Source organism: Aulostomus chinensis, chromosome 16, assembly GCF_037954235.1.
Source record: "Aulostomus chinensis isolate RoL2024-O1b breed Wild chromosome 16, RoL_Achi_v1.0, whole genome shotgun sequence".
In the NCBI taxonomy this organism is placed as follows: Eukaryota; Metazoa; Chordata; class Actinopteri; order Syngnathiformes; family Aulostomidae; genus Aulostomus; species Aulostomus chinensis.
Window position 1 is genome coordinate 25,836,293 of NC_141335.1, and position 12,647 is coordinate 25,848,939.

Sequence of the window (12,647 nt, forward strand, 5' to 3'; positions counted from 1 at the left end):
GAGCAAACGTTCTTGCGGGGTTCTCCTGTTCCCCGAAAGGAGCTTCAAGTAGGTCGAGCCTCGTTTGGGCCCGTAAACATGCGGAGATAATTAAGAACATAGACGGAGGTTTGCGTGTGATGGGTGGCGGCCGTCCAAGCCGAAGAGGGACGCTTCCTCAGGTGGAGTGAATGGCTTGCTACATAGCGCCATCTAGTGTCCGAAGTCGACACTTGCGTCCTCCAACACACACACACACACACACACACACACACACACACACACACACACACACACACACACACACACACACACACACGCTGTGTGTAACCACTGATCCAGACAAGAAAAATTGCTGCCTCAGTTTTGGGAAACCTGCGGCTTTTAGCCCCCAGTTGCAACCCCTCATTAACGGGTCCTGACATTTAAATTTCACACACAAATTTAACTTCCATTTCAATATTTCCTCCACTTTCATGTGGGGTTTAGCTATTCTATTAAATATAAGGACAATGTTTTTCCAGTTTGTGTGCAGTAAAGTCATAACACACACACACACACACACACACACACACACACACACACACACACACCGTGTAGGGACTGGTGCATCACTTATATTTGCCTGGTCTCACGTTTCCTTTTGTTTGAAGAATGCTGTTGGGATCTTTTAGTTCCAGGCTGCTGTTAAAATGTGGGGATGGAGACTGGAAAAAGGGAAGTAAAATCAGCAACAATGTCACAAATCGAAGATGTTTTAATTCTATGAAGAAAGAAAAAGATTCTTACAAAAGATATCCTTACACGAAATAAAAAAATACAAAAGCTGTTTGAACATGTCACTGCTAAAATACACAGTTATGACTCCGTTTTTATAAATAACAACAAAATACCTGCTACAGTAATGGAAGACCTCAGGGACACAAAGGACAATATTCCAAACTAAAATGTTAGCAGTTTCTAGACAGCAAATCACAATTTTACACTCTTACCAGGACAAAATTGTATTTATGCAAAAAGAATCATTGATCTTGAGTCATTTGAACAATTGTCTGCTTTAAGATGCTTTTTTAAACAGGGAGTGAAGTCTAACGGAACACAGGCTTTGGATAATCAGGAGCAGGAACACTCAAAGTTTGTGATGAGAATGCCAGGTTTGGATATTCATGGTTAAGAATATTAGGCACAAAATGTAAAGATTGTTAAAGTTTTAACAAAACTTACAGCACCTACCTAATATGGAATGTAAATTTATAGAGCAACATGCAATGAAGCAACACCAGGGGGCAACGTGGGACACCGCACCGGCCACACTGATGGGAGAGCGATCCAGACCTGTGCACACGCGCACGAGCTCAGGACTGTCAGATACAGACTGACGACAAGAAACAGTTGTTTTTCTTCGTACATCTTAAAGGCACGTTCAGATGAATACGTATGACGCTGCAAACAAAGACAGTGTGATGGATCACGAGAGGCGTCAGAGGAGGTCCGTGTGTTTCCGTGTGGGAGAGCGACGGGAAGGACCAGGTCTTTCCTGAGGATGGCTGGCTGCTTCATATCAGCTCTACACTGGTGCCTGCACTGATGTTGCACTGAGTCAATAGTTTGGTCCTTTGCTGTAACGCCTCATCATGCTACCATAGCACATGGATGGATCACACACCCCGGGCTGGCCAGGGATGCCAGGATGACCACCTTTACCCTCTGCTCCGTGAACACCAGGGGGTCCAGGCTTACCTGGAGGACCTGGTTTACCATATCCCTGCGGACCCACTGGACCTGTCGACAAAAAGAAAAGAACACCTCAGGACAAGTAGCTTTTTCTCTGTCTTTGCCCTTTCCCGTGTTTGTTCTCCCCAATCGAACTTCGCCAATGCTCCGCGCCAAGCTGGTCATGCGCCGCCGCCGCCGCCCACCGCTCTAAAGGGCATCACACGCTAAACTCTTGCTTCCTCTTTCACTCTTTCCTCTTTACGTGGACTTGTGGGCTGCGTCTTTTCACCTGCCAGTGAGGATCTTCAGCGGGAGAACGCATCGCGCGGGAGGATCACTCCCCTCAACCTCCCCCTCGCAGGCACCTAGACTGACCAGAGGAGGCGCTTGTGCAGCGACCCAGATTCAAACCCTCATCTGGCATCCATCTTGCATTCACAGCCTATAGTCTGTTTGGGTGCTGGAGGAAGCTGGAGGGCACGCGGGCAGCTGAACCAGAGACCCAGTGTTGCTAGGCAACACAACAGGCCACTGCTCTACTCGGGTGCCTCAGTAAATTGTAAAAATAAAACTCTGTAAATTAGGTGAAAGGTCAAAATGAATAACCAGCCAAATTGTTTACCTGGAGGCCCCGGAGGGCCTTGGTCTCCAGTTGCGGTCCGACCAGGATTCCCCTTCTCCCCTTTGAAACCGGGTTCTCCTACAAACACAAGAGGCCTTTGTCAGAACAACCTGCAACACAACATCGGCAATTAATGTGGCACTAGTTTTACCTTTAAGGCCGTTTATACCAGGGTGACCGGGTCGACCCGGATGACCCGGCTGTCCCCTGGACCCAGACAGACCAGGAAGACCTCTCAGGCCCTGGGGCCCAGTTGGACCGGGTGTACCGGGTGATCCTGGCCGACTGTGGCATCTGGTGCAGCTGCTCTGCTGGTGGCTCATCAGCAGTAAAGGAAGCTCAGCTAGGACGACGGAATGAAAACAAGTCAGATGTGTGATGAAAACGCACAAGAAAGCTGATCACAAGTGGGAGACACTCACACTGAAGGATCTCTCGGCAAATCTGACGAATCTGTGAGTCCGAAATGTCGATTGCCTGTAAAAAGAGTGATGATTGCACAGATTTAGAGTGGCTTCATCGTCACTCCAGACCAGGAATAACGACATGGATGAACCAAGCAAAGAGCAATGAGGGAGGAACTGACAGATCTTCCTTCAGGTCCCGGCTGGCCAGGAGCACCGCTGTCCCCCCGCAGCCCTCGGGGGCCAGGCTGGCCTGTCTGACCCGGTTGTCCGGGCTGTCCCACTTGACCCTCTTGTCCTCTCTGACCTGGATCACCTGTTGTCCCTTTCTGGCAAAAAAACAAGCCTGACGTTAGCAGTGTGCACTCGTTGTTGAGGGGGAAGGAGGTTGATAGAGTGACGCAGTGGTCGGCTTACCTCTCCCTGCAGTCCCCTGGGACCGGGTGAGCCCTGTCAATGACAATCAGGAACTAGAATGTTAAAGAACCCTCACGCAGAGCTCCAGAATCCTCAAGATGTGTTCCTGTAATTACCTAAAATATACATCAAGCTCTCACTGTGGGCCAGATTTAACCTCTCCCTCAAACCTCAGGACCACTGAGTGTCAACGTTCTGCTACAAATGTTTGACTTTGCTGAGGCTCCTCATTGGGCGACAAAAACGTCAAAAAGGCCACAAGAACTCAGCATGTTTGGAATGGAGGGATCTGAAACATCAAGCACACGCTCGTACTCATCGAGCCAAGAATCTATTGAATTTGCAGGGGGCAACAATAATTCTAATTAAAGTAAAATCGCTGTCCATGAACCAGGAAAAGTGATTTCATTAAAGCCTCAGAGTTCAGGAGTTAAAATTAAAAATACAAGTGTTTGATAAATGGCCACATGGTGGCGCTAGTTACCTTTACAGGAACTTCTAGTAGCAGTCAGGGCATTGAGGTGAGCTTGCAGATTGCAACCAGCCGATTAGGTGCATAAAATGAGACGTTGTCATATCTGCATTTTATTTTCTTTATTTTTGGTGATTTTGTTGAACAAAACTTGGCCCTTGCACCGTTTTCACCGCCAATGGGAAAATGCGCCAACATGCTGAGGGTCGCGATGCCAAACCCTGTACTTTCTCTGCTGTATTTCTCCCTCTCTCTGATTCTGTAGTCCGATTGAGTCTCATATTTGCAGCGTTTTGCTGTGTGTGCTACAACCGAAGCTCTGCTGCGAAGAACTAGGATCAATGAATTTGTCATCGCTGTGAAACTCCTTTGACCTTTGACCTAAAATATATTGAAAATAGGATTTCGCCAAGCTCGCAAGTAACTGGGAAATATCCATTATTATATATTAATAAGGTGGGCGGCCCGGTGGAGCAGTGGTCCTCCCTGTGGCCCCCCAGCAAGAAGGTTGTGGGTGGACCAGTGGTCCTCCCTGTGGCCCCCAGCAAGAAGGTTGTGGGTGGAGCCCCGGCTGCAGCACGGGGTCTTTCTGGGTGAGTCTCCATGTTCTCCCTGTTCCTGCTGGGTTCTCTCTGGTACTCCAGCTTCCTCCACAGTCCAAAGACATCAAGAGGGACCAGGTTAATCCAGACTCTAAATTGACCGTAGGCGTGGCTGGGAGAGCCAATGGTTGTCTGTCTCTATGTGTTGGCCCTGCCATGGACTGGTGACCTGTCCAGGGGGAAGGCTGCTGGGATAGGCTCCACCCCCACCACCCTCAACAGGAGAAGAGGGAGAACATGGAGGGATGGATGATGGATGGATGGATGATGGATGGATGGATGGATGGAGGGATATATTAACATGTTTTAAAGGTAAACAATATATTTCCCAGGTAACTCACATGATCACCTCGTCGACCATCTTCACCTTTTTCACCTTTGACTCCCTGGTTCAGAAAAACTTGTGTCAGATGAACCTCATAGCGACTTCAGATTATAATCTTGTGCACAGTTCATGGTGCTGTCGTTCATGTGCGAGATTAGCAGATGCTTTCAGTTCGACTGCACTTCAGCACCCATGAATTAAGACTTCATGGGTAGAAGACCTTTCCTGCTGACTCCTCTAAATACCAGAGTTGTGAGTGACGAGGACAGCCAGTATCTAGTTATACTCTTATTCTTTTTTAATATCTTTCCCCACCAAGTGAAACAAATGTTCCACTCCACCACCAGAAACCTGTCACTTACAGACTCTCAGCAATGCTGAATATAATCCTACAACAATTAACGGGTAAATTCTACTCTCTGATTTACAAAAACACCAACCAATCACAGAACTTTGTTTTTGTCTTTCTCGGGTAGCTGGACAGGCCTTTGTGTGTGCTTTTCTGATGCCAAACCAAAGTCTAACGATGAGTAATCAATCACACATTTGTTATAAATTACTCTCTTGATTCAAAGCTGGCAAAGAGCTCTCAACCCCTGAATTCCTTGATTTATTTCAGCGAAGCGGCACAGAGGTCAGCAGGTTCATAGCAAGATCTGCTCATGTGACTTATCAAGGGATGATCGCGGTCTTGGTTTGACGTCAACCTTACCGGCTCTCCTCCTTCTCCTTGATTACCTTGTTGGCCCTGATTTTGAAAAAAAAGACAGAGGTTAAACCTTAGATTTTGGCGCAAATTAAAAATGAATTAATGAGAATAACCACTTCAGAATATCGTATACCTGCCGAAAAAACAATATTCTCTCATGGAATTGCCTTGAAAAAGTACAAAATTACAATGTTCATATATCTTATTAGATACACAGCAGATGTGGTTTTCACAGCGTTGGCAGAACTAGAAATACAGAGCCGGAAATACCTTGCTGCCCTTCAGGCCTGGCATGCCTGGGTGTCCTGGCTGGCCTGCCTGTCCTGGTTCCCCTGCACTTCCCTTTAGAGAAATAAGACCGGGACGTAAGTCAAGAACATGCTTCACTTACTCACTGTAGGCCCTCATCATCCTCATCAGACAAGAGGCTGTGAAAAAGAAGCGTGCAGCACATAGAAAGGTTGAAGCCTCAACTGCATTCTTTAAAATGGCCAGTAGGGGGAGATGTGAATGGTTGCAAAAAGAAGTGTGGGGGGGGAGACATGGCTTCTGTGTGACTGACAAGTTTGCCCTATCAACCCCAAGTCACACTAAAAACGGACACACACACACGCTGAGAAATAGGAACCCTTCCGCTCTGTTTCATTACCTGGCACCGTGACACAAGACCTGACCATTTGACCATCATCATTGACACTTCAGCTACACTGATGACACGTCTGCTGACTTGTTTGACCGGCTCTCAGCGAGGCTCCTTCAGAGATTCGTCCTGTCACCATGAAACAATACGATGATGTCCGAAACTCCAAGCCCAAAGCGGGACTTCACGAACCAGTGGTTGGGGTCTCATGTGCTGCCTCTGCTGCTTTCTGTGGACTACGGGTTCTACTTTGGGACTGTCCTATCAGGCTCATGGGGATCGCTGATAGATGATCCAGCTGTGTGTGTGTGTGTGTGTGTGTGTGTGGGGGGGTGACAGCACAGCACGGCAGTGAAAAGCCATCATGGCGGAAGCAGACGGTATAGCGCACGTTCAAGATCGTCCCCCCTCCCCTGCCCTCACTTTACACCTGAGCATGCTGACATCATCAGAATCGCACCGATCCGACATCATGTTTTCACGACGGGAGGTCACTCACACACCAGGCTCTCTACGCCGCACACGTCTGCAGCCTGAACTGTAGCGTCACTGTTTGGTTCAACGTATGGCAGCAGGCGCGAGATGAGCGAGGTATAAAACATTCTCGTGCCGTCAACATGCTGCGGCAGCAGTCGTCACATATGTATAAATATACATACGTGTATATTATTTTTCTTCCATCCGCTGGAGTTTGCACACCTGTGAACTCGCTGTCACGCCAAGGCTGCAGGGGGGAGTGTCAGCGCCATGGAAGACAGCCATGGTAGGCAAACTGGGTCAGATCCACGTCACTCCACGGACTTAAAAACTTCCATTTACAGGCAGCGCTGGGCCGTGGGCAACTGTTTCAACCTTTTATCCAAACTGGGCAAGTGAGGCGCCATACTGGGTGCTAATGGGTCTTATTTCTCTGACCCAGTAGGAAACTGACCATGGCCTACTTGGTGCACATCGCATCAGAGATCCAGTGGGGTACAGACCAATCGATCGTTCCCTTTCAGCTCGAGTTATTTCATCTTTCATCACAGTGCATCTTTCATGCAGGGGTCACATCGATCAAACAAGTAGCCACATACCACAGGTCCTGGTTGCCCTTGGATACCCGGACTTCCACTGTCACCTTTATTCCCCTGAGGAAAAGAAAGATGTCTTATTTGACAGTCGAACCACATGATGTCACTGACTGGAGTGCAGCAAGCCTTTTCACTCTTGTCTTAGTTGGTTCTTCCTGATGCGTGCAATAGTTTGATCACCCTTCATTAGGTCCATTCCCGCTTTGACTAGTCCTGTGTTTTCTTTTCCAGCTGAATAAACCTCAGTAATTGCAGTCTGAAGCTTGGCTATTAAATCAACGTATCGCCTGGCTGTCCACAAACTAGGTTTTCGCTTGTGTGCCACTCAACAATACACCTTGGCTTGTTGGAGGCAGGTCGGCTAATGAGAAGTGATTTGGAAGCACGGCGTCCAGACGAGCCCGGGCTGCTTCAACTTCCAGCAAGACACCAAAGAAGAAACCATCATTGCTTAATTTAGCTCTGCCGACCGAGACATTGTTACCGAAGACGAAATGTCCTGGAATAACAAACCCAAACAAAGCCTCTCGTGTTTCTGGCCCCTGCCGCTGTCTTTGGCAAAGACTGAACAATGTCATCTCATGCAAACCAGTAACTGCACTGTAATGTTCTCGCTGACGGGCGATGGCGTAGTGATGGTGGTGTCACGTTTCGTGCAAAGTTTACTCACGTAAGGCCTTGCTACGTATTTGTGTTCATTTATGTTTGTTGGTACGAAAAGTCTTGAGTGTAGTTTTGCGTTACTGGTGTTAAAGTAGCAACCAAGAAACTGGAGTTAAGATTTTAATCTGGCATAAGTGGTTACCTTTGGTCCAGTTGGTCCTTTTAAACCAGGTGCACCAGGTAAACCCACTTCACCCTGCAGCAATGAAGAAAGGATCTTGGTGACAACTTTGCTTCAGTATTAACACTTTAAAAAGTGCTGAAACGATGAGATGTTGACAGTTTTGAACTTACTGGCAATCCGTCTGATCCTTTGAGGCCCCGTAGTCCAGGCGAGCCGGACTCCCCCTTACAGAAGACGCATTTTTGTCATTCTTGATCACCAAGAGTGGTGTGAAAGCTACTTATCTATGTCTGCTGCACAAACGCTACAAGAAGGAACTGAGGATCAAGGCAGGTATTCACCTTTTGTCCATTGACGCCTGCTATTCCTGGCATGCCCGGCATACCCTAGTAGTGTCAAGGAAAGAAGCGAAGCAGAAAGAGAAAATAACCTAAATATCACATGGAGCTTTACTGTATGACTTCAATATCATCCATCTTTGTATCACAGACTTGAGCTGCAGAAACAACATCATTGGTCAACGAATCAATAGTTTCTACTGTACACTCGTTCTCCAGAGCACTGGAGGGGGAAGAAATATGTGCTGGCATGGAAATTATCTGCTTTAAAAAAATGCTCTCATTGGATGAATGCAAATGATGTAAGGTACCTATCATGGTTTTTGGTTCAACACATCACAAACAACAGAAAACTGCAAGGAAAGCCTTTTTTTTGCTTGTTTTTGTTATTTTCTTCTGAGAAAAATGCTTCCAGATGCGTCACAGTTTCCTTTGACTGAAGTTTAGTAACACGCCATCATAGAAAAACATTTTGGACAGGCAGACGTGGAGAGCCAGCTGAGTGTGCACGCTCCGTCTATAGGTGAAGGAGCTGATGTGTCAGGACCTTCTAGGAAGTACTAACGCTTACTCTAACTTGAGGAAGTACAGTACTAAACTTGTCTGTTTGGCCACATTAGCAACTCTGTTCTTGTAGGGGAAAATGGCTCGTAGCCTTGTGGAGCAACTGAGTCATGGCTTGTACACCCATCACAGACTCTGGACTACACTTATAATCATGATCAGTGGGGTGGTTGCCCAGTCGAAACCCTTTCTTCCTAAACAGATTTGCCAGAGCACCACAACATTCCCTCGATTAGTTACTTTCACTGCCTTGGATTATAGCTGGAGCCAGCTTGTTACATAACAGTGTTGTCCTGGGATACATTATTAGGGAAATACCCCGATATTCTGTCAGTCTGGGGGACTCTGGTATTCATGACAGCATGTTAACACGCTGCAGCCGCACAGCAAAAACACAATGCATGCCAATCTGCTTAATCCATCAAATCGTCTCTTACAGGCGCCTCTTTTTCCTACTCCCTTATCTTTTTATTCTTACACGCTCTGAACCCCAAAAACCTGCCGATGTCCGAAAACGAACGTTCTCGTAAAACAAAAACCCCCAAGAATGCAACGTGTCTCGTCGCCAGAGGCTCCGAAAAACAAAACGTGTCATCGGGTTTTCAACTGTCTGACGGTCCTGGAACGAATCGACATCTGCTTCCGTTAGAAGAAGAAAAAAATACACATCTCATTCAAAGTTTGAAATAAAGAATAAGCCGTTTTCACCAAGCAGATCCTGTAAAAAGCAAAAAAATTCTCAGGAAGGGGAAAGTCAGCGGAGGCACCGAGCCATCTGAAGAAAAAACTGCGGAAATTTAGCTGAACTGCCGGCTGCAAGATGTGAAAAACCTGTAAACAATTGTGAATGCCCCCAAATTGAGGAGTTGTAAAAATAGTTCAATATGTACAATCGTGCTTGGACAACTGGGTTTACTTACTGAGTTCATGTTCCTCAGCGCTTGTTTCCTTCTCTCTCTCTTTTTTTAATAAGCTTTTATAACTGTGTTACACCACTTAAAAGGTGTTTTGAGTTCTGGTTACTTTTGGTCGTGATTGAACACAGAAACCTGCATGTGGAGACAAACGAGACCCCAGCGAGCACAAAGCTGCCGTCACACAAGCGGCTTCCTCGCACTCTTAACTGATTCGTACGTTTTCAGACTTTAAACACTCAATTTCAGTCCAAGAAAGTCTGTCAGACAACACACATGTAGGCAGCTACATTAAAGCACGAGAGCGGTTGTGTTGTGACTCACGGGATGGCCTTGTCTCCCATCAGCGCCAGGGAGGCCGCTGGCTCCAGCTTCTCCCTTCACACAAGTTACACAACATTACATGGTGGAAAACTACACATGGAAGAGACACACAAAAATAGCATAACAATAACAAAGACCAAAGAGCTAGAAAAGGAGAGTTTACCAACAAAGAAAACGGATATATGTACTGTATGTGTGTGTATACGTTTCTCATTGAATACTTGACACGAGCAGTAAATACACATTTACTGAAAACACCAGGAACAGATATCTTGTCAGAGAAGTTTTAGGGAAGGTGGTCCCCAGCTCTGTTCACACTCAGTGGAACGTCATAAAAACAACTATTAAATGTGTGTCACAGCGGCTGGACCCCTCACTGAGGCGTCTGGCCCTTCAACTCTCAGGCTCTTGCAGGGATGGACCCCAGCTGGGCCTCAAGCCTCCCAAGACACCAGCAGCTTTTCATACAAGTACCTTCGTTTTTGTAGTACTATCTGTAATCCCATCTTCTAGGCTCTCAGTGTCACGTTTCCTTTTTGCTGACGCAATATTATTATTTATCCTTTTTTAAAAATCATTACTGATGAATGAAAACTTATGTAATTTTAAAAAAAGACATAAAAAAACAAAACAAAGAATATTAGAGCATGAAGTGAGTGTCAGGTAAGCAGCAGGGCTCCCCCATCAGTGCAGCTCAGGTGCTTGTTGCACATCAACAGCAGGGCCTTTGCCCACAAAGAAACCTCCGGCCTCTGTTCTTCTAATCAATGACGTTCCTATCGTTCATCCACAGACCTTCTGTCCAGGTGGCCCCTGAAATCCATCTTTCCCATCTCTACCAGGCTGGCCCTGCGAAGAGGGAGCGCACACCTTTATAGCATCACATGATCATCACAAGAAGTCTGGATTTGGCTCTGATTTGTTTCATACATACAGGTTTTCCTGGATAACCTGGTGGTCCAGGAGGTCCCATACTTCCTTTTTCTCCCTGGAAATTACAGACCATGGAGTTAAATCACTATATTTCTTGTGTCATGATCAGTTACTCAATCGTATTACGCCATGGGATTGTCTTCCCCCTCACCGCTTCTCCAACTTTTCCTGGCAACCCTGCTATTCCTGGGGATCCTTTTGCCCCCTGAGAACAGTGAAAGATGAACAGACATGAGGAAACACTGCAGAACTGCTCCTGCATTTCATGGTCGAAACTGACCTGCTTTATGACAGTTATCACCAAAACCAAGTGCTACCACATGAAGCTCAGTGGTTACTGATGGTAGTACCCAACAAACTAACTGAACTGAGCATGAAGCTCAGTGGTTACTGATGTTAGTACCCAACAAACTAACAGAACTGAACATGAAGCTCAATGGTTACTGATGTTAGTACCCAACAAACTAACTGAACTGAGCATGAAGCTCAGTGGTTACTGATGTTAGTACCCAACAAACTAACTGAACTGAACATGAAGCTCAGTGGTTACTGATGTTAGTACCCAACAAACTAACAGAACTGAACATGAAGCTCAATGGTTACTGATGTTAGTACCCAACAAACTAACTGAACTGAGCATGAAGCTCAGTGGTTACTGATGTTAGTACCCAACAAACTAACTGAACTGAGCATGAAGCTCAGTGGTTACTGATGGTAGTACCCAACAAACTAACAGAACTGAACATGAAGCTCAGTGGTTACTGATGTTAGTACCCAACAAACTAACAGAACTGAACATGAAGCTCAGTGGTTGCTGATGTTAGTACCCAACAAACTAACAGAACTGAACATGAAGCTCAATGGTTACTGATGTTAGTACCCAACAAACTAACTGAACTGAACATGAAGCTCAGTGGTTACTGATGTTAGTACCCAACAAACTAACAAAACTGAGCATGAAGCTCAGTGGTTACTGATGTTAGTACCCAACAAACTAACAGAACTGAACATGAAGCTCAGTGGTTACTGATGTTAGTACCCAACAAACTAACAGAACTGAGCATGAAGCTCAGTGGTTACTGATGTTAGTACCCAACAAACTAACTGAACTGAACATGAAGCTCAATGGTTACTGATGTTAGTACCCAACAAACTAACAGAACTGAGCATGAAGCTCAGTGGTTACTGATGTTAGTACCCAACAAACTAACTGAACTGAACATGAAGCTCAGTGGTTACTGATGTTAGTACCCAACAAACTAACTGAACTGAGCATGAAGCTCAGTGGTTACTGATGTTAGTACCCAACAAACTAACTGAACTGAACATGAAGCTCAGTGGTTACTGATGTTAGTACCCAACAAACTAACTGAACTGAACATGAAGCTCAATGGTTACTGATGTTAGTACCCAACAAACTAACAGAACTGAACATGAAGCTCAGTGGTTACTGATGTTAGTACCCAACAAACTAACAGAACTGAGCATGAAGCTCAGTGGTTACTGATGTTAGTACCCAACAAACTAACAGAACTGAGCATGAAGCTCAGTGGTTACTGATGTTAGTACCCAACAAACTAACAGAACTGAGCATGAAGCTCAGTGGTTACTGATGTTAGTACCCAACAAACTACCTGAACTGAGCATGAAGCTCAGTGGTTACTGATGTTAGTACCCAACAAACTAACAGAACTGAACATGAAGCTCAGCGGTTACTGATGTTAGTACCCAACAAACTAACTGAACTGAACATGAAGCTCAATGGTTACTGATGTTAGTACCCAAAAAACTAACAGAACTGAGCATGAAGCTCAGTGGTTACTGATGT

At 45.9% G+C, this 12,647-nt stretch overlaps 1 protein-coding gene across 1 annotated transcript in view; it reads right to left on the bottom strand.

Moving 5' to 3' along the window:
- Positions 1 to 748: 748 nt before the first annotated feature.
- Positions 749 to 12,647, bottom strand: part of col21a1 (collagen, type XXI, alpha 1) — a 34,427-nt gene continuing 22,528 nt past the window's right edge. Inside the window, exons 13-29 of the mRNA XM_086180855.1 lie at positions 10,971 to 11,024; positions 10,821 to 10,874; positions 10,682 to 10,735; positions 9,887 to 9,940; positions 8,088 to 8,132; positions 7,917 to 7,970; positions 7,765 to 7,818; positions 6,963 to 7,016; positions 5,517 to 5,588; positions 5,250 to 5,285; positions 4,554 to 4,598; positions 3,139 to 3,171; positions 2,904 to 3,050; positions 2,740 to 2,794; positions 2,469 to 2,660; positions 2,318 to 2,395; positions 749 to 1,761 (exon numbers count right to left, since the gene is read on the bottom strand). Coding sequence (XP_086036981.1) covers positions 1,580 to 1,761; positions 2,318 to 2,395; positions 2,469 to 2,660; positions 2,740 to 2,794; positions 2,904 to 3,050; positions 3,139 to 3,171; positions 4,554 to 4,598; positions 5,250 to 5,285; positions 5,517 to 5,588; positions 6,963 to 7,016; positions 7,765 to 7,818; positions 7,917 to 7,970; positions 8,088 to 8,132; positions 9,887 to 9,940; positions 10,682 to 10,735; positions 10,821 to 10,874; positions 10,971 to 11,024 — 1,263 coding nt within the window. The 3' untranslated portion in view covers positions 749 to 1,579. The remainder of the gene's footprint in view (positions 1,762 to 2,317; positions 2,396 to 2,468; positions 2,661 to 2,739; positions 2,795 to 2,903; positions 3,051 to 3,138; positions 3,172 to 4,553; positions 4,599 to 5,249; positions 5,286 to 5,516; positions 5,589 to 6,962; positions 7,017 to 7,764; positions 7,819 to 7,916; positions 7,971 to 8,087; positions 8,133 to 9,886; positions 9,941 to 10,681; positions 10,736 to 10,820; positions 10,875 to 10,970; positions 11,025 to 12,647) is intronic.